Below are 20018 nucleotides of genomic sequence, written 5' to 3'. Positions count from 1 at the left end.
ATTCAAATTTCCTCAACCATTTCAATGAATCCACCACTTGCCTCGTTGATCTCTTTTACTAACTCCTTCGTAATGTATGGAGCCAGCCCGAACCCTAACCCTAACCCGTCCACAGAAATGGTGACTAATGTATGATAGTAAGCATTATTGGCCCTTAACACTAATATTCGGAAACAACACTGCCTCAAAAGGATATTGGCCTAAGCAACACCAGTAGAGGCTATACTTTTCCCTGAACTTTTAAACGTTGCAAACGTGCTAAAACATAATTACCGTATTGGTCCGAATATAAGACCCTGATTATAAGACGACCCCCCGTTTTTCAACACAAACATTTAGAAAAAAAGATTTGCAGACCAGATTTGCAGAACAAAGAACTAGAGTTGTTCCGATTCCAATACCAGTATCGGAAATGTCTCAGATACTGCCGAAAATGCTGGTATCGGTATCGGCGAGTACTGGAGTCCAGGCACCTCCGATACCACGTAATTTATTAAAATAGAAAGCTATTTACTGGTTAGCTCCGTTAGCGCTGACACAGTTCTTCTTCGCGGCTCTTAAAACAGTTGCGCTGTGCTGCCATCTGCAGCCTGCTGTTTTAGAGGGGCAAAGAAGAATTGATCACCTGTCAATCAAGGAGCTAGCGTTATCATGTCGGCGGTGTGGCAATATTTCACGCTGGATGCTCCCACCAGCAAGACTGCGACATGCAACGTATGCCGTGAAAAGATTTCCAGGGGTGGCACGAGTGTTGCTAATTTCAACACTAGCAACTTAATAAAACACTTGAAGACGCGTTACGCTAAAGAGCACGACGAATTTAAATCAAAGGGGAAAAGGAAGGATGAGCTGCAGCAGCAAACGCTGGAAACTGCCTTCCAGCGACGAGAAAAATTTCCCAAAGACAGCCCAAAAGCCACAAAGATAACAGACAAAATTGTTGAATTTATTGTCTTGGATGATCAACCCCTGTCCGTCGTCGAAAATGTGGGATTTCGCCGCTTAATGGAGCATTTGGAGCCACGGTACTCTTTGCCTGGTCGTAACTACATCTCAGAAACTGCGCTACCCAAATTATATGAGGCAGTAAGGGAACACATTTCGTGCATGCTGAAAGACGCGCATGCAATTAGCTTCACCACTGACATTTGGAGCTCCGACGTGTGCCCCATGTCTTTATTGAGTTTAACGTCACACTGGGTGGACAGAGAGACATCATTTACCCCCCGAAGTGCGGTGCTGCACGCCAACGAGTTCCGAGGGTCACATACTGGCAAATTAATTGCCGAAGCAATTGAGGGGATGCTAGTACAATGGAAAATCCCTAAGTCCAACATTCATGTTGTTTTGCGCGACAATGCTAGCAACATGAAGAAAGCTATGGATGAGATGGATGTACCGAGTTTGGGATGCTTCGCCCACACTCTCCAGCTGGTGGTGCATGAAGGTCTACTGTCACAGAGAAGCGTGAGTGACGCACTGGCGAATGGGAGGAAAATAGTCGGGCATTTTAAACACTCGCCACTGGCTACTACACGCCTAGATGATCTTCAAAAAGATCTGCAAATGCCCGTCAAACGTCTGCACCAAGACGTAGCAACAAGGTGGAACAGTACTTATTATATGGCAGAGTTTACTGGAGCAGAAGTGGTCAATTTCAGCATATGGAGCTGACCACGACCTGCCAGTGACCCTTACTGCTAACCAGTGGGCTTTACTGGAGAAAGCTATCACTGTTCTGGCACCATTTGAAGAACTAACCAGACAGATGAGCTCCTCCACCTCATCTGCAGCTGAAGTCATCCCCTCGGTCACAGTGCTGAAGCGCCTGCTTGCTCGGGAGGACACTGGTATAAAAACCATGAAAAAAACCCTTCTTGAGGCTGTCCAGAAAAGATTTAAGACCATCGAGAATGAGCCCTTGTATGCAGTTGCCACTCTTTTAGATCCACGATTCAAAGACAGGTATGTCGTCTTAATATTTTTATTAAATGTCTATATTATAAACACGTTTGAAATGGTGTTTTGGCTAACTACATATTGCATTATTATTTATTACTATTGCAATATGTTACTATTAAATGCTACTATGGAGGAGGTTGTTTATTTGCTTATTTTACACATTAAGACATTTAATATTTTTCCTATGCTGTTTCAGATACTTCACAGGTGGAGACAGCATCAAGCATGCCAAGGATGCTCTGACACAAGAGGTGGAGAAGATGGAGGCTTTACAGAGCAGCAGGACCACACCTGAGGGAGCAGAGGCAGTGCCAGGCAACCCCCATAAAGCCCCACGTATGGAAGCACAGCCAGACAGCAGCAGCAGCAGCAGCAGAAAGAGCAGCTTCAATGGCCTGTTTGAGGAAATCCTACAGGAGCATGGCGAGGAACGTGGGGCAAGCAGCACAAGCACACAAAGGTTCAAATACAAACATATTTGACAGAACAAACGGTCCCGCGCTCAGACAGCCCATACCAGTACTGGGGAGTCAACCAAACTCGGTTTCCCACCCTGGCTGCCACTGCTGCAAAGTTTCTCTGTGCTCCTTGTACCAGTGTTGACAGTGAGAGACTGTTCAGTGTAGCATCCAACATTGTTGATGCAAGAAGGAACAGGTTAGGAGGAGAGAGAGCAGAAATGCTCATCTTCCTGAAGAAGAATCTGCCTTTGCTCTTGAAATTATGAACAATAGTAAATTGCTCAAATGCTACTGCAATGTGTAGCCTACTTGTTAAAGTATTTTTTGTTTACTATGTAGCTGCTGCTCTTTTGATTTGTATTTTTTGAATGTTTACTTTGGTGTTGAAAGAAGTTTTTTTGTAAGTTTTTTTGAAAGAATAGATTTACTTAAGTTGCTGTTGCACTACTGTTTTTTTATACTGTTCTATTTAAATGACTTTTGTATTTAAAGATATTGTGGCTACACTTTATTATTTTTTTTAAAATAACTATTATTTAAGTTGCTGTTGCACTACTGTTTTTTATACTGTTCTATTTAAAAATAAATGGCTTTAATTTGCCTTATTCATTCATTCATTTACAAAGGGTTTAACCTGACCCAGGCATTACCACAATGATAATCATATCACAGTCATTTTTGTAACATACTGGTATCGGTACTCGGTATCGGCCGATACCCACAGCATAAGTATCGGAATCGGTATCGGGAGGGAAAAAATGGTATCGGAACATCTCTACAAAGAACAGTGAATTAAACACTTGTTATATTAATGACAATAATAATAATGCCAGTAAAGGCCACGGCACTTTCAAGGCAAAATATGTACAGTATGATTCAAAATTAATATCAAGCAATAATCAAGCAACATTGGGAACATTTTTAAATAACCTAGAAAAATACAGGCCACATATTTAACTAAACTTAACTAAAATTCGCCAAACTTCTCCTCCGATCTCTCTCGATCGCTCACACACGTCCTCTGCCCCGCTGTGTTTGCTCTCGCTGTCATCGCTCCCCAGCTGCTCCGCTTCCACCGGCTCCGCCCAAAGCGCGTTTTCTCTGACGTATTCAAAAACTCTCCGGTCAACCTCACTGAAACGGCCACTTTGAGGACCACGGTAGGATTTGCGCTGACTGTTGACGTCTTTGAGACGTTATTTTGGTGCTCGCCATCTTCTTACGTTACACTCCGTGACCCCAAACTTCTTGGCAGCTTGGCAGTTGTTACTTGACTCTGCCTTATTGACGACCATTATTTTAAAATTGGCATCATAGCTCCTCCGCTGTTGTTGATTGACCTGACCCACTTTTGAGCCACTTGTCTCTAATGGTCAGCCTGTCTTTAAACACCGGTAACGGTCTGGTTGTTAAGGACGCTGGACTACTTCTTCCCGGAACCAATTTCTGGCGCAACCTGCGGCCGCGAATGTGTATTGACATTTAAAGGGAGAGGCGAAGAAGAGAAACTGCGCTCTGAATACTAGACCCCGAATATAAGACGACCCAACTTTTTCAGACCTATTTCGAGGGGAAAAAAGGCTGTCTTATATTCGGACCAATACGGTATATATTTATGTGGCATTCAGTCCAATGCTTAAAATATATCTGTGGCATTCAGTAGGCCAATGCTGTGGTAAAGTGTGTAAAGTATGACCAAGTGTTTCTTTCTGTTCAATAGATAGAACTTTATCAATCCCCTGTAGGAGAAATTTGTTAATGTTTGTCCCTATAAAACAATAATGGCAACAAAAAAAAAAATACAAAACATGACGGTAACTCTAAAGTCAAACCGTCCAATCTGAAGGCTCTACTTAACCACTCCCCCTACTCACTTCCAGCAATGCAAAGCAAACAGAACTGAGGTGGGGAGGGCGTAGCTTAAGTAGTTTGTGACCGACCCAGAGGAACGCAACGCAAATTCAATGTGAACACGTATGAGGCTTTAATAAAATCCCGGACGATTTTGAAATTCCACCCGGACACATTTATTTTTATAAGTGTCTCAAAAAGAGGGCATGTCTGGGCAAAAGAGGACGTCTGGTCACCCTTCGTAAGGGGAACCCATTTGATTCCTACCTGTTCCACTGTTAAATAGTGGCGCAAGTTGGTGGGCGCTATCCTGGTAATTTCTCTGCGTGAGAAATACGAAGTGTGGCGTGTGAGCGTGTGCATGGGTCGAATTGCGTGTCTCACGCCGAATGCGTGAGACTTGAGAGCCCTGCTTCCCCATGATGTGGCGTCTCCTCTCGACTGATTATGTTTGTTGAGATTGCCGGCGCGAAAACCCAAAGTATTATTCGCGCATACTCCAATAAATGAGACGTTCTCTGACGTTACGCAAAACCCCCGATACGCAAAACGCCCCCTATTTTCCCCTTGTGTTACAGTCCGGTTGACATACGAAAACATATCCTAATTTAAGACCATCTTTAAAAAATTAAGACTTGGGTAACGCAATTTAAGACTTTTTAAGGCCTTAATTTAGGAACATGAAATTTAAGACATTTTTTAGACTTTTAAGACCCCGCGGCTACCCTGATAACATCCACAACAAGACAGTTGATCTTCAGAAACAACAACAGCGCACACGCACACCATTTTGCATTACCGCAGAGCTAGAGTAATGCAGCATCACCATCAGATCTTTCCTTATGGCACACAGATCTTTCCTTATGGCACAATAACTGTGAACAAGTGTTCAGTTATTGTTATTTTCACCGGATGCTTTCGCAACTTCAACGGATTCAATAAAATAGCCTATAGCAACAATATTACAAGTGCAACGCCAGTTTATTAACAAAAATGAAACATACAAATAGGCCTCTATGCCACATATTTTACAACAGCTATTCCAGCCAGAATTTAAGCCCACAGGGGTAGCAGTGAACGGATTTATTTAATATGCTTATTAAACGGCATCCACACTCAGCATTACCATTAAGCCTACTGCCCAAATTCCAGCTATGTATTCGCGTTTCCAACCATTACAAAAAATGGACGCGTTCAGACACAAATAAATGTTATTTTGAAAAAAAAAATTGACAGGGCCAGCAGAGAAGGCCCTGCTGGCCCTGACGGCCCACCACTGTGTATTACTCATGTTTCTGTATAGTTAATACAGTTGTATAGCGCTCTAATCATTTTAGAATATATAATTAAAACTACTGATGCCAATATTTATTAACTACATATTTCATTTAAAACACAATTATTTATTTCCTAAATATTTTCCTCATCAATAAAATGTGTAGTATTTCTACCAAATAATAGAAAAGTATCAATAGTGGTATCGATAAAGACTCGGATCGTTGGAGTATCGAAAATGGTGTCGGTATCAATAAATATTAACGATCCCCATCGCTACTGAATTTCTTGACCGCTGTCAAGGAAAACAAAGGATTTTTTGCCTCTAATGACGTCTTAAGTATCACTGCGCAAGTACCGGTAACTTTTTAACCCCAGCGTCTTCGGTTGCTAAGCGACGTCAACGTCTATGGAGGACCATTTCTCTGCTGATCAACACTACGAATGCTGGTAACAAATAAATTGTAAAAAGACACAGCATGTGAAGTTATTTTTTCGTTTTGGCAAGCAGCCGTGTAATAAGCGGGATGATATAGGACATTGCCGGTCATTGTCGAAAATAAGCCCCTTCAGGGCAAAGCAAGACACGTCCTGTTCGCCCTCTCGGGGCTTAATTTCCCGATAATGACCGGCGTTCTATACATTATCCCTTACGCGCTGCTTCGGGTTTGCCTTTGAAGGCGGCGGCGGGCGAATCCGCTGTCAGTGCGTGTGCATGTATGATACGCAGGTTTATCCAATAAGTGGTAATGTACCCGCGAACCATTGGAATGTATGTGCGCTTGTCTCGGTGTGCATTTGTGAACGAGAATGACAGGGAGAAAGAGTGCTATGCGGAGATGAATGAACGGAACGATATTTATATTTCAAAAATCGCTTAAAAGAAAAAAAAAGCTGAATCAATTTGTGCCGCTCGGTGTTGATTCTGTGGCACTGCGTGACACATTGGTCTATGTATGGGAAACACTGAATTATTCCAGCACCTTCAAACGAGTCATGCAGTGGAATGGCTGGCGTGTTGATCAGCAAGAAATGATGCCAGCCAAGCCACAAAGCGCCTACAATAGAGCAGGTAACCGTAGCCGCAGCATTTCCAATGTCTGCACAGCTCATCATCAAAGTGGGCTCTATAGTGACATCAAATGTCACGTTCATGACATTTACACTTAGGGGATTTTGCTTTTATCCAAAGCGACTTATTCATTCACACATTCAAACACCGACGGCGAAGTCAACCACGCAGGGCGTCAGACATCTCGTCAGGAGCAATTAGGGTGAGGCGTTTTGCTCAGGGGCACCTCGACACTCGAGGTGCCCAACCCACTCAACCTCCTGAGCTACTGCTGCCCTTCAACAAGCTCTCACCTCCTGCTGGTGTCATGGACGCGATCCAGGAAACGGCTGGTGATGATGCCGGGCCTCTGGCCGGAGGGGAAGACCCGAGCCATCAAGCCCTGCAGCACGTTCTCGTCCTTGTGGTTGTCGCAGGCGAAGGCCTGCAGCTGACCCTTCAGGCAGACCTCCACCGCCAGGGCCATCTGGGGGTCCTTCAGGCTAATGCAGTATCCTGCATACAGAGCCACAAGACAATCCTTTTCAACCTCTACACTGCAGACTTCACATAAAACTTCTCACACTGCTCCAGAAATTCTCTGACAACTCTGCAGTCGTCGGTCTTATCAGGGACGGGGACGACACTGAGTACAGGGGATTAAACCGGGACTTTGTGGACTGGTACCAATGGAACGACCACCAGATCAACGCGGAGAAAACTAAGGAGCTGGTGGTGGACTTTCCGCAGGCGTAAACATCCCCCACCCACACCGGGGAACATCCAGGGGTTCGACATTGAGTCTGTGGACTCATACAGGGCCTATACAGTAACAATAAAATGGACTGTAGCGAGATGATCAACACCCGCTGCAAAAAAAGGGACAGAGCAGACTCTTTCTGCTGAAGAAACTCAGGACCTTTTATGACTCTGTGGTGGCATCAGCCATCTTTTTTGGTGTGGTGTGCTGGAACAGCAGCATCACTGCTGCTGACAGGAAGAGACTGAACAAACTCATTAAGAGAGCCAGCTCTGTCCTGGGGTGCTCGCTCGACACAGTGGAGGTGGTTGGTGACTGAAGGGTGATAGCAAAGCACACACACACACACACACACACACACACACACACACACACACACACACACACACACACACACACACGTTGAAAGCAAAGTGTTTGACGTGCTAGTTTGTATGAGGTCCTTTTTGGCAGTGCAGAGACTTCATCGAGACATCATTGCATCAAGTCCAAAAAGGGCCAATTACAGAAACCGCCACTGCATCGTCCAATAACCACCTTCATGCTTGAAGGTTTCAAAGTGAAGCTGCATGCGAGACGGCCATTGAGCGAGTGATCCTTTACAAAGGTAACGGGGGACATCTGGGGCCAAACTAACAACACATGATGAACACACTCCCCCAGTCAATATGAACCTCTTACCCAGGGGGCCCCGGGGCCTCTCTTTTAGCTGGCCGGCCCGGTGGGCATCCTGGATGGCTTTGAGCAGCCCGGGCATGTGCTCGCCAAAGCGCCTCAGCCGGTTGGAGCTGCTGGCTTTCAGCGTCAGCAGGTTCCTGCTGTTGGCGTCGATGGACTTCTGGAGGCCGCTCTGCTCGTTCCTTTAGATGCAGAGAAAAAAACATTAGCTTGGAGCATCAATGATTCCTCTTCCTGATTCACTGCCGTGTATCTCCTTCAAACCCCCAGTTGATATATACCTTTATTGTATTGAAATGGCATCAGACTAAAACTGTGTCAAAATGAAGATCACAATTCAGACAGCTAGAAAGGGTAACCACTATCTTCAACAACAACACCCATGAACTGCTGAGCGTCTGGTGGGCTACCTGAGCTTTCCGAGCTCCTCCTTGGCCCGGTGGGTGGCCTGCTGGTACTGTTCGATCTGCTGGCCCAGGGTGGAGTCCTGATGGCTGAGATCCTGCAGCTCCGCCTGCAGCTCCTGCATGCGTCGGTCCTTCAGCTGGCTCTCTGCTCCGGTGGCCTGGCTGATGCTGAACCAAACCACAAAGACATCAGGGGTTATGAATTTCACCGATGAGGAACTGCCAAAAAAAACAAAAAACGTTTGAGTTTCACGCAACATCGGAAAAAGAAAACCTACCTGAGCTTGAGCTCCTTGATCCGTGAGCACAGCTGGCCCCTGTCCGACTCCAGGATCTTCAAGCTTTTCTTGCATAGATGAAAGGTCACCTTACACAGACACAGACACAGACAGACACACACACGCACGCACGCACGCACACGTTGAAAACTCGGGCGGCTAAACTGTTGATGGCTGATTCCTGGTTCCACGTTCACGCAACACAATGACCACATAGACGCTTCAACGCAGTCCTGAACCTCTTATGGTTCTGCGTTGGGTTTTAGTAATCAGACCAATCATAGCCCTTGCTGCTGCGTCGCCTCGACGGAAGGTTACAATCTTTGGGAGGCGCACATCAGGCCCTTGTGGTGGATGTAAGGAGGGTCCGCAAGGACGGAAAGGGGTCCGTAACCGCCTTGTGTTGCATGAACGTGGGACCATAATCAGCCCATAATCTGCAGCTGGATGCTACTGTGTTTGACAGATAAACATGCGTCACAAATTTGGAAAAGTCTGACTAAGTCAGAAAAACACGGATCCCAGTTTGGTGAGCCCAGCCTTAGCAGGTGTGGTTCAGTACTGACCTCGCCAGCCTTGAGCAGGCTGTCCTGTCTCTGGGCCACCGCCTTCAGCTGAGTGGACTGGGGCTGCAGCTCCTGGACGCGCTCTGTTAGGCCGTTCAGCTGGTCGTGAATCTGCTTGTATTTCCGCTCCCCCTCAGTGACCTTGTTCTGTGTGCACACACACACACACACACACACACACACACACACACACACACACACACACACACACACACACACACACACACACACACACACACACACACACACACACACACACACACACACACACACACACACACACACACACACACACACACACGTCGGGCTAAACATGGCAGAATCTTCCCAGCAGAAACAGTACGAGATATTCAAAGGTAATATGGTTAATAAATAAATAGCTTTTATTTATTGAATAGTGCCATGAGAGCTATTGTCGAACCTTCCATTCTTCAACTTTGTCATCGAATTTCTGTGTGGAGAGCTGGTCTGACTTCAGCTTCTGCCGCACGGGCAGCAGCTCTGCCTCCATCTCAGCCACCTGCCACACAACAGCACCTGCACTTTACACACACTAGTGGCCCTCTTTCTACTGCAAGGTATCCATCTACTGACCAGCAGGATGACAGAGCAACACATGGGACCAGAGAGGAGACAGGGTGGTCTTACCAGGCACCAGGCCATCTGCTTCTGCAGCTCCTCAAGCTTGGCCTGCATGTCGTCCAGCGAAGACAAGCTCTTGTAGTTGTCCTCCTTCTCCAGGTATGTCTTCTTCAGATCCCGCAGACACTGTAATGCAGTTATACACAACTGAGCACCGGGTGGATGTGCCTGGACTGGCCGTCCTGGTTTCATGGGTTACACAGAGTCCAACGGGACAAAGGTACCTCCTACGCGGCCATGAAGAAATGGATCCGGTTGTTTGTTCTGATTAAATGGTTCGGTGCTCACCTCCCCATTCTGCGACACTTTCTCCTCAGTATACTGCTTGGCTGTTTTAATGGATATAAAGTCTAATTTCATCTGCTCCAGCTGAGTTGCCTTCATGAAAAACTGAAATGGTGGAAAAGGAAAATTGTACAAGCAATTAAATCGTATATTCGTAATAAAAATAAGTCTGAAACACTCACATGGTCAACGCCGAGCAATGACGTAATTTATATGAAATATGTCACTCTACCTTGTACTTGTCCCCCTCGCTTTTAGAGTGTAGGAAGTGTTTGCTCATCTCTTGAGTGAGGATGGACACAGGGTTATTGACCTAAAAAAAATCAATTGCCAAAAACAAACTAGTCAATCTGGATTCAGAAATGTACGTGCCTTGAGATAAAAAGTATGAAAACAGTATTGTACCTGAATATTAAAATTGTCCAGAATTGACATGAGGTCTTCTTTTTTGGTCGACACTATTTGGCCTATATGAGGGGAGAATTTAAAATATTAAATATTTTGGTGCAAAACTGCCACGATCAGGAAGATACACACACTGATTGGTTTTGACTTCTTAGTATTACTACACTAAAACAGTGATGATCAGAATCTGGTATTAGCTGTGGAAATTGTAGTGCATGCTTTATACAGATGTGTATGGCAAATATAAACATACATCTCTAAGCCTATATTTTTTATAGTTAGTTATAGTTAAGTCGTTACCCGATTTGCTCTTCAGTTTGAAGGTCCTCATTCCATCTCGTGTGAGTTTCAGGTCTATGATGACTGCTTGCCCGTAATCCTCCAGTTTGTAGGCGTCTCGTCCTGTGTTCCGCAGAGTGACCGACACCTCGGCAGAACTGGGAGAACAATGAACATTAAGCTGGGTACACACTACAGGATCATTTGCCCCATTTTGTGCCCGATTCCCCCTTCCGACTGTTCAGCAAAGCCCTGATTTTTTAATGGTTCTCAATTTATTTATTTATTTTCAAATACTAAAACCTATACGAAAAAAAAAATCAGTTGTCCTTATTTTTTGGAACAACTAAATTTCTCGAGACAAATAAGGTATATCTTATCTTATATTATGTGGAGACATTGTCATCTTTGAACAGCGTTTGTCATGCGAGACAGAAAAAGGTTTGGATTAGCCTAGGTTACGCTATTTTTACGTTTCATTGAGGAGTTTACATTAAAACATCTTTCCCGAGGCATCACAAAGTGGGGAATTGGCAATAAAAAAAAATCCCAAGATTCCCATTATTTGGAGAGCTGCGGCACTTTCTTTACCTCTCTCCTTCCTTAACAAAACCCTTGAGAGAAGCGCCTCTGTTGGTGGCCTGGGCAGTCCCGCCAAGGGCTACGATCAACGCCGTGAGGACAGCACTCTTCCCACCTGACGCACAAGAACACATCCGTTTAGTTGAACACAACGTAAATCCTTCGCCACGAGTCATACACGTATTGTAAAAGGTGGTTGCACTCACTTCCATTGTTGCCAACGACAAAGTTGACATTGGAGCCGAAGGTGAATGGGCCCAAGAGAGTGTGACACATGAAGTTCTTGAGGGTGATGCTCTCCACAATGCCTGCTTCTCCCTCCTCAGCCGTGCTCTGGAGTTGAGCACAGAAACCACATTAACCTTTAACATGTCTTACAGGACAGATACAGATGATCGCAAATGAAACAAAGGATCACGACCAAGACGTTCTATTACCATCTTTTTTATTTGGTGGCCCCTAACAAATTTGCTCTCACCCCATTCTGCCACAGTCATCATGGCGTTTGGTCACGTAGCATTCATGAGTGCAGAATCATTTGAAAGGATGAACTCACTAGAAATAATTAGTAAAATGTTTTGATTGGTCTTTTTCTTTTGCACCACCAGAGCCACAAACTTTTGGCCGGTAATTAGGTTAAGAGATTTGTTCTTAACCTCTTAAACCCGAGCGCCCCCGGGGGCGGGGGCAGCTGCGCCAACGTGTGCTGTAAACAGCTGTAAACAGCACCACCATGCTCCAACATGTCCCTGGTGCATACCCACGTAACGGGAAGAAGCTCGGCTAAAAGCCCATGATAACCATTTTTACCTAAACAAAATACAATTCTAACACCAAGCAACTAAATGAGCCCATAGCAAAACACGCAAAACGTGCATGCGCTCCTACTGGCCGTCGCCGATTTCGCTACTTCATGCCACCCACACAAACTATATGTCAACTATGAAAGCTGAGGCTTCACAGATTCCAATGATATCACTGTCATCACTCTACGACGGAAACTCACTGAACTAGCATCCAAAGAAGAGCAAAATAAATAAACAAATAAAAAACGTTATACAATGTGATACTTTTGATTGGCGAAGTGTTTTTTTACATGAATTTGGGTCCCTCGATTTGACCGTCCCTCGACTCTATTGGCTCCAACGGTTCGATAGAGGGGTCAATCATCCAAATTGACCAATGGATACCCAAGATATCTTCCAGGGTTTGACTGGAAGGTCAGCATAATTCGCGCCAGAAGCGCCAAGAACTTTCTGAACACTTTTCAGACACTCCGCTAGATAGAGACATACGCTCCTACTACACGCTTATTACATCGTTTGCATTTCTAGTTAGCTAGTAGTTAGCTAGTTATTTGGTATTTTCTTGCCTTTCTTCTTTTTGTTATTATTTTAAAATAAATAATGGCAGGCAGGAGAAAGACCTAGACTTTTGCGGAGGCATTCGCTATCATTACTAGCGACAGTGGGGCTACTGTAGTCCCTCTCGAGTCGTCGTCTGACGACAGTGACTTGCTGTTGCCAGAACTGGACACGGACAACAGTGATTCAGAATATCGAATTCCATAACCTGAAAGGTATGTAATCTCTGTTATCGATTACTTATTGATTTGGTGTCAAATTGACGATCTATCACCTTCAGTGTTTCCCGCAGGATTTTTTTCAGCAGCGGTGGTGTGGTCCCCGATCCCTCTAGGGGGGTCCGGGGGTATGCCCCCCCGGCCGATTTTTTTTTGTACCCTTTACATTGGAATGCATGAATCTGGTGCACTTTGAGAGGAGAATATGCATTTAAATCCTATTCAAACAGTCCTGTGTATTACTGTAGATGGGATTATTGGTGTTGTAACTTTGCCTTTTGTGTCTTCATTTACAGATTTTTATATTTTTGTATAGTAATATTTAAACAAAAAATGCCACAACGCAAATATAATTTGCACAATTTATTTACAGATTTTTGCCTAATGCTTAAACACTAAACATGGTTGCTATGCCCAAAGCATAACTGTTTTTTACTCACACACATGAAAAATAAAAAATAAAGCTAATTGAATACCAATCAGTGTGAGCCTTAGCACTACAAATAGACCTCAGGTGAGCTCAGCTCCTTTGTGAGATAGTGAGAGTCAGGGGAAGAGGACAAGAGAGTGATGATAAGCTTGTTATTGCTTAAAACACTTCTTCTTAGTCTTGGGGAGTCAAAAAGTGATGAGAAAATTATAAAATAAATATAAGTTATACATAATAGAAACTATTCATGATCTTTTAAGAAGTCCTTAGGTTTTTTCCCTGCATTTATGCTAATGACCACATGCTTACAGGCGATTAGCATAAATCCCTGACTAAAATACGCGATGAAAACGGATTTTATATGGCAACAAAGAACAACATCGGATCTAACAGTATGGATTCATTTTTCAAAGTTCCCGAAAATACCTAGGCTATAAATTCCTGACTGGATATAAGCTCCTGTAAAGGCTATGAGTGATCCCAAAAAGAGCGACAACACGCACACACACACATAGGCCTACACACACACACACACACACACACACACACACACACACACACACACACACACACACAATACTAGAGGAAAAACACGGTTTATAGATACAATAAAATGATTGGGCTCAGAGGGTTTTTAACACTGGTGGTCATGTAGCGACACATTTTAGCAACTTACTTTCTCTCTCTCTCTCTTTCTCTCTGTCTCTCTCTCTGTCTCTCTGTCTCTCTCTTTCCTTCGATCTGCCGCTTCACTCGCTACTGCTAGAATCAATGTAACTTTGCAACCGTGTAGGGTAGCCTACTGCCAACAACTGCCACACTCGCTGTGTATTTTTCTTCTTTGATGTTGGTTACGTGACGATGTGCCGCGTGTTGCGCAATTGACGTTACGCGCTGTACATTTTCTAAAAGGAGCTACTTAAAAAAAAATAATAATAATAATTAGGACAAGGATTTTTATTGCAGCGGCGGAGAAAATTCAGCAGCGGCGGCGCGCCGCTGCTGTGTGAACGTGGGGGAAACACTGACCTTATTAGATATTATCTATCTATCGATCACCCTACTCACTCTACTCATTCCACACACTCACTACCGTTACTCTTTGCCTGATATTTATTTGCATCAATTATCATTATCAATATTTTGCACAGTTTATTTGATACTATTTGATACAACTTTCTTCTCTTTATTCCTTTTTGCATTGTTGAGAGGACCTAGCAAACCAAGCATTGCTGTACAAGTGATAAATAAACTTGGATTTGATTTATTATCCTGCAATGAATTTAGTAAATGCACACACTCAAACTGGTGCAAACTGGATTGTTAGTTGACTTCCCCAGTACAGGTCTTGTTTACCCCAACATATTGTTACTTGTCTGTTTGAAGTTACATTATTTTCTTTCTTCTTCTTGGGTTCCACAGTGATGATGATGCTGATTATGAGCCACCTTCATCGACTGCTCCTGCTCCAGCAGCCCCCCCACCTCTGTCTGTTTATATATATATATATCTTTATCCCTAGTGATTGTAGTTTTTAGCTGTGTTTTTACAGTTGTTTTATTATATGTTGTTCTCAAATATATCTGCTCCAGTTGGAGTCAAACTTCATTTCGATTGTATGGTTTTCTTTGACTGGGAAAATGTACAGAGGTCTGGGTGAATTTTCAAAACAAGTCAAAACTGTTGAATTTGGATGGAATGAATACCTATAGTGATATGTCAGTGAAATAAAATTTGTTTTACAGTCTGGTACCTTAGAAAGGTCAAATGGCACTGATGGTTCCCAAAAGTGCCCAAATGTACCTGTACTAAAACCTCTCTAAAATCACTTCATTAGCATTTATCCTGAAACAGGGTACTCATAAGATGTTGTTACATGTTTCCCTAAAGGTTCTGGGCTACTATCCCATAGTTTCAAGGTGGTATTCACTCTAAATAATGTGTTTTCTCTAGGCGAAAAATTGAAGATTGACATTTCTTACGATGCTCTAGCTGAATTTACTCTGACACATTAACATCTATATCAGGGGTGTCAAACTCATTTTAGCTCAGGGGCCACATGGCGGAAAATCTATTCCCAAGTGGGCCGGACCGGTAAAAATATGGCATAATTATGTAAAATTAAACATGCTGTGAGCACACCAAACACAGGTTTCCCATTTACTTCCGTGAATAAAAAGGACGATGATCATTTTTCTTGTAAAACGCAGAGTTACGTATGTAACTCCGGTTCTATGAATCCTGGATGACCGTGCATTAAGCACTGGATTTATCCGTCTCGCGCATGCGCAGTTCGAGTACCTATACCAACAAGGTCACATGTGACCCTCGAGACACCGGATTGGCTATATAGCCCGGTGTCGACAGAGGATCTGTTCCCAGAATCTTCTCGCGAACCACGAGACTTCTGAGTGACCTGTAACTCTGGCGGTCATCCAGGATTCATAGAACCGAAGTTACATACGTAACTCTGCGTTCTATTTCATCCTTACTGACCGCCAGAGGCGGTGCATTAAGCACTGGATGGCCAATACCAACAACGTCACGAAGAATCAAGGTGCCCCCCCGACTGACCAGAGGCAGCAGAGCTTGGTATCAGGGCCACGCCCATTGGATGGGGAGTGGCAACGTTGACCCGGTAGAACCTGGAGAATGTGCTAGGCGACGCCCATGACGCCGCGGCACAGATGGTCCCCAGGGGCACCCCTCTCAGGGCAGCCCATGATGTGGAGACGCTCCTGGTTGAGTGACACCCCGAGCCATCAGAGTTCCACCTCAGGCATGTATCACTCACTGATAGGGCATGCAACTCCCCGACCCGCTTGGCAGATGTTATGGCGAGTAAAAAGGCAGCCTTCATGGACAGCCACTTCAACCCCCCTTGACCCAAAGGCTCGAAGGGAGGAGATGACAAGGCTTCCAGCACCAGCGGCAGGTCCCATGCTGGAGACCGCATGGCTGTAGGGGGACGCAGCCTCAAAGCCCCTCTTAGAAAGAGGGACACTAATCTGTGGCACCCTACCGTGGCGCCGTCAACCATATCATGTAGGGAGGAGATGGCAGCGACATAGACCCTCAAGGTGGAGTGCGACCGGCCACTATCCAGGAGGGACTGCAGAAATTCCAGCACCGTGGTCACAGCGCAGTGCACTGGATCCACGGCCCTAGCCGCACACCAGTTGGAGAACAGCTTCCACCTGTTTCCGTACTGCAACCTGGTCGATGGTGCCCTGGCACTCATGACCATACCCCTGACAGCCGCAGTGCACTCCCTCAGCAGTGGGTCGGGCCCTGCAGTGGCCAAGCCCAGAGCTGTAGGCGAGAGGGGTCGGGATGCCAGATCTGACCCCCCAGCTGGGACAGGAGATCCCTCCTGTCGGGGAGGCGCCATGGCGAGCTGCAGCAGAGCATGAGCAGCAGTGGATACCAGAGCCTCCCCGGCCAAAAGGGGGCCACCAGAAGGCGCCGGTGGCCCTGCAAAAGGACCCTCTGGAGTGTCGGCAGAACCAGAGGCAATGGTGGGTAGGCATAAAGAGGCCTGTCCGGCCAATCGTGCGCCAGCGCGATTGGCCGATTGGTTCTCCTGGGCTTCTGCCCAGGAGAACCAGAGGGGGCAATGCGCCGACTCCTCCGAGGCAAAGAGGTCCACCCTTGCCCTGCCGAAGAGGCCCCACATTGACTCCACCACCTCGGGGTGAAGCCGCCATTCCCCCGGTGGAGGCTTCCGTCGGGAGAGGAAGTCTGCCGCCCGATTCTGGGCCCCCGGCAAATAGACTGCCCGTAGGCTGGCCAGACGGGGAGAAGCCCAAGTCCACAGGCTCTGGGATACCCGGAGAAGCCGTGCTGACCTGGTGCCCCCCTGGTGGTTCACCTGCGAAACCGTGGCCATGTTGTCCGACCGGACCAGGACATGCCGGCCTGTCAAATGGGGCAGAAAGCTGGCTAGTGCCAGCTGCACAGCCCGGAGTTCCAGCACATTGATGTGTTGTGCCACGTCCCGGCCAGACCACCGTCCCTGCGCAGTCCTGCCCTGCCACACTGCGCCCCATCCCGAGAGGCAGGCGTCGGTTGTCACCAACTCCCGTCGCGCCGGGATTGCGCCCATGGGCACGCCTGCCTCCAGATACACTCTCTTTCTCCATGGAGCCAGAGAGACAAGACACGGCAGGGTCACCTTGACCCTCCTCTGCCTGTGCCACTTGGCATCTAGGTGCAGGCTGTTCAGCCACATTTGGAGTGGGCGCAGGGACAGTAAGCCCAGAGGCACCACAGCTGAAGCAGCTGCCAGCTTGCCCAGAAGCTGAAGAAAATGAATAAAAAGCAGCCTCCTGCCGGCTCTGAAGAGGGGAAGGAGGCGGAGGATGTCGTTCACCCGTCGAGGTGAAAGGTAGGCCTTCATGGCGACCGAGTCCAGGACCAACCCCAGATAGGTAACCCGTTGGGAAGGGTCCAGGCAACTCTTTGATAGGTTCACCGTCAAGCCCAGCCGGGTGACGTGCGACAGCAGGCGGGCCGTGTCCTGGGCCACCTGGGACCTGGAGGGCGCACAGACCAGCCAGTCGTCCAGATACGGCAGGACCTTCATGCCCTGCGTCTGCAGGGGTGCGAGGGCTGCCGCCACAACCCTGGTGAAAACCCTCGGGGAGAGGGAAAGCCCGAAGGGAAGTACCCTGAATTGGTAATGCCTGCCCCGATAGGCAAACCTTTAGGAACCGCCTGTGGTGTGCCGCAACCGGCACATGAAAATAGGCGTCCTTTAGGTCTATGGTCGTGAACCACTCCCCCCTGGCAACTACCCTCAGGGTGTCCGCCGAGGTGAGCATGTGAAATGGTAACATTTTTTAAAACGTGTTCAGGCCCCTTAGGTCTAGAATGGGCCTGAATCCGCCGTCTTTCTTGGTTACCAGAAAGTACGCAGAGTAGAACCCCCCGGGTTGTAACTGAGGGTCCACTGGCTCGATCGCACCCATGGCCAGGAGGGCGGATAGCTCCTGGGCCAGAGCTGGACGACTGTCATCCTGACCCGGCCGAAGGCCTGGGGCCGGCGTCGGAACTGTAATTCGTACCCCCGGGTTAAGGTGGAAACCACCCAGGGGTCTATAGTACAGGCAGCCCAGTAGCTGATCTGCTGCTGGGAAAAACAGCCGACGACCGGCCCCGTGGTCCTAGCGCCTGGCCCCCCGGCCTCTGTCGGCTCTGGAGGGGTACCGGTGAGGCTCCGCGGCCCGAGGCTGCCCGGGCGATGGGCGGGCGGGGGCGCGAAAGCCATCAGCGGGCTGCTGGGCGGACCGCCGAGACCTGCGTAGGCCCTCATCTCTCGCTGGGTAAGAGCGTGGTGGCTGGTAGCGGCCCCGGGGGGCAGCCGGGGGGGCTCTAGGCCTGCCAGGAGCGGACACACTCCTGTGAAGACCCGACAACTGCAGGTTGGTTTGCCTAGCTTGGGCAGCTCGCTCCAGCGTCTCCAGGGCAGCTGACCCAAACAGCTCCACGGTACCACTGGCACGGCTCTAAGGGCCGTCCTGCACGCCTCCGTCAGGGGCGACTGAGCCAACCAAACCTGGCGGCGAGTCTGGACCAGGGTGGACATAACACGCCCCAATTCCCTGGACATGAGGGCAAAGGCCTGTAGGGACGCGTCGCTCAGGTCCTGCGTAGACTGCTCAACTGCAGCTTGTTGCAGTGAGGTCGAGAGCGCCAGCATTAGGTGGGAGAGGGAGTTGCCAATCCGCCCCATACGTGCTGCTGCGTCATAGGCCTTTGAAAGCAGGTCGTCTGTGACCCTGCACTGGGGCCGAGGACACCTGGCATCCGGCCGCAAGGCCTGATCGGGGGTTAAAATGAGGGAGGCAATGGCGGGCTCAACGGGTGGCATGCGACCCAAACCATACTGTGCTGGATCCCGCATGGCAGCCAAGGCCCGAGCACTGGAAGAAGGACGGGGGAGAGCCTTGGCATCCTTCCAGCAGAGGTGTAGCTCCTTTAAATACTCCTCCGAAGGAGGGACAGAGAAAGGGGCTGTGGCAGGGCTGCGCCTGAAAAAGGCGCTAGGCTGAGCCAAGTCTGCCTGAGGAGCATCGAGCCCCAGGCGAGCCAGGGCCGTACGGATGACGGCCCCGATGGGGTTACCCTCTGTGCTGTGCCCAGAGCTCTGAGCAGAGGAGCGGGAGGCCTCCCCAAAAGCGTTTGAGGCTTCCTTTCGTTTGAGGCTTCCCAAGAGGTTGGCTGATGCCGCCAGCGACAGGACATCGTCCGTCCCCGGCACATCCCCCAAGGAAGGGTCAGGCCGGATGTCAGCCACAGCGCCACCTGCCCCAGGTTGCAGGGTCAGGAGGAGTTCCTGTATCCTCTCCATGTCGGACGACAAGCGATCCACCTTGGATGCTAGCTCGTCCCTAGCCCTTTTCCTGGGGGGGGGGCCTGCTCTACCCCGACGCCAAGAACGGACGGGCTGAGCCGGAGGAAGTGGCGCCATTGATGGATGGTCGAAAGCTGTTGGTTGTTCCACCACTGCGAGCCTAGCCAGC

At 47.7% G+C, this 20018-nt stretch overlaps 1 protein-coding gene across 2 annotated transcripts in view; it reads right to left on the bottom strand.

The window, feature by feature from the left end:
- si:dkey-119f1.1 (Structural maintenance of chromosomes protein 6-like) overlaps positions 1–20018 on the bottom strand; it is a 201691-nt gene that overhangs the window by 173875 nt on the left and 7798 nt on the right. For both annotated transcript variants that reach the window (XM_060042093.1, XM_060042095.1), the window contains exons 3-15: positions 11689–11815; positions 11492–11597; positions 10922–11058; positions 10622–10683; positions 10449–10529; positions 10220–10321; positions 9938–10057; positions 9711–9809; positions 9290–9436; positions 8724–8812; positions 8449–8613; positions 8042–8220; positions 6915–7116 (exon numbers count right to left, since the gene is read on the bottom strand). In XM_060042093.1, the coding sequence (XP_059898076.1) occupies positions 6915–7116; positions 8042–8220; positions 8449–8613; positions 8724–8812; positions 9290–9436; positions 9711–9809; positions 9938–10057; positions 10220–10321; positions 10449–10529; positions 10622–10683; positions 10922–11058; positions 11492–11597; positions 11689–11815 (1616 nt within the window). The remainder of the gene's footprint in view (positions 1–6914; positions 7117–8041; positions 8221–8448; positions 8614–8723; positions 8813–9289; positions 9437–9710; positions 9810–9937; positions 10058–10219; positions 10322–10448; positions 10530–10621; positions 10684–10921; positions 11059–11491; positions 11598–11688; positions 11816–20018) is intronic.

Source organism: Gadus macrocephalus, chromosome 21, assembly GCF_031168955.1.
Source record: "Gadus macrocephalus chromosome 21, ASM3116895v1".
NCBI classification, from domain to species: Eukaryota; Metazoa; Chordata; class Actinopteri; order Gadiformes; family Gadidae; genus Gadus; species Gadus macrocephalus.
The sequence above is the reverse complement of the archived record's forward strand: the minus strand, read 5'-3'. Positions and strand labels throughout refer to the sequence as shown.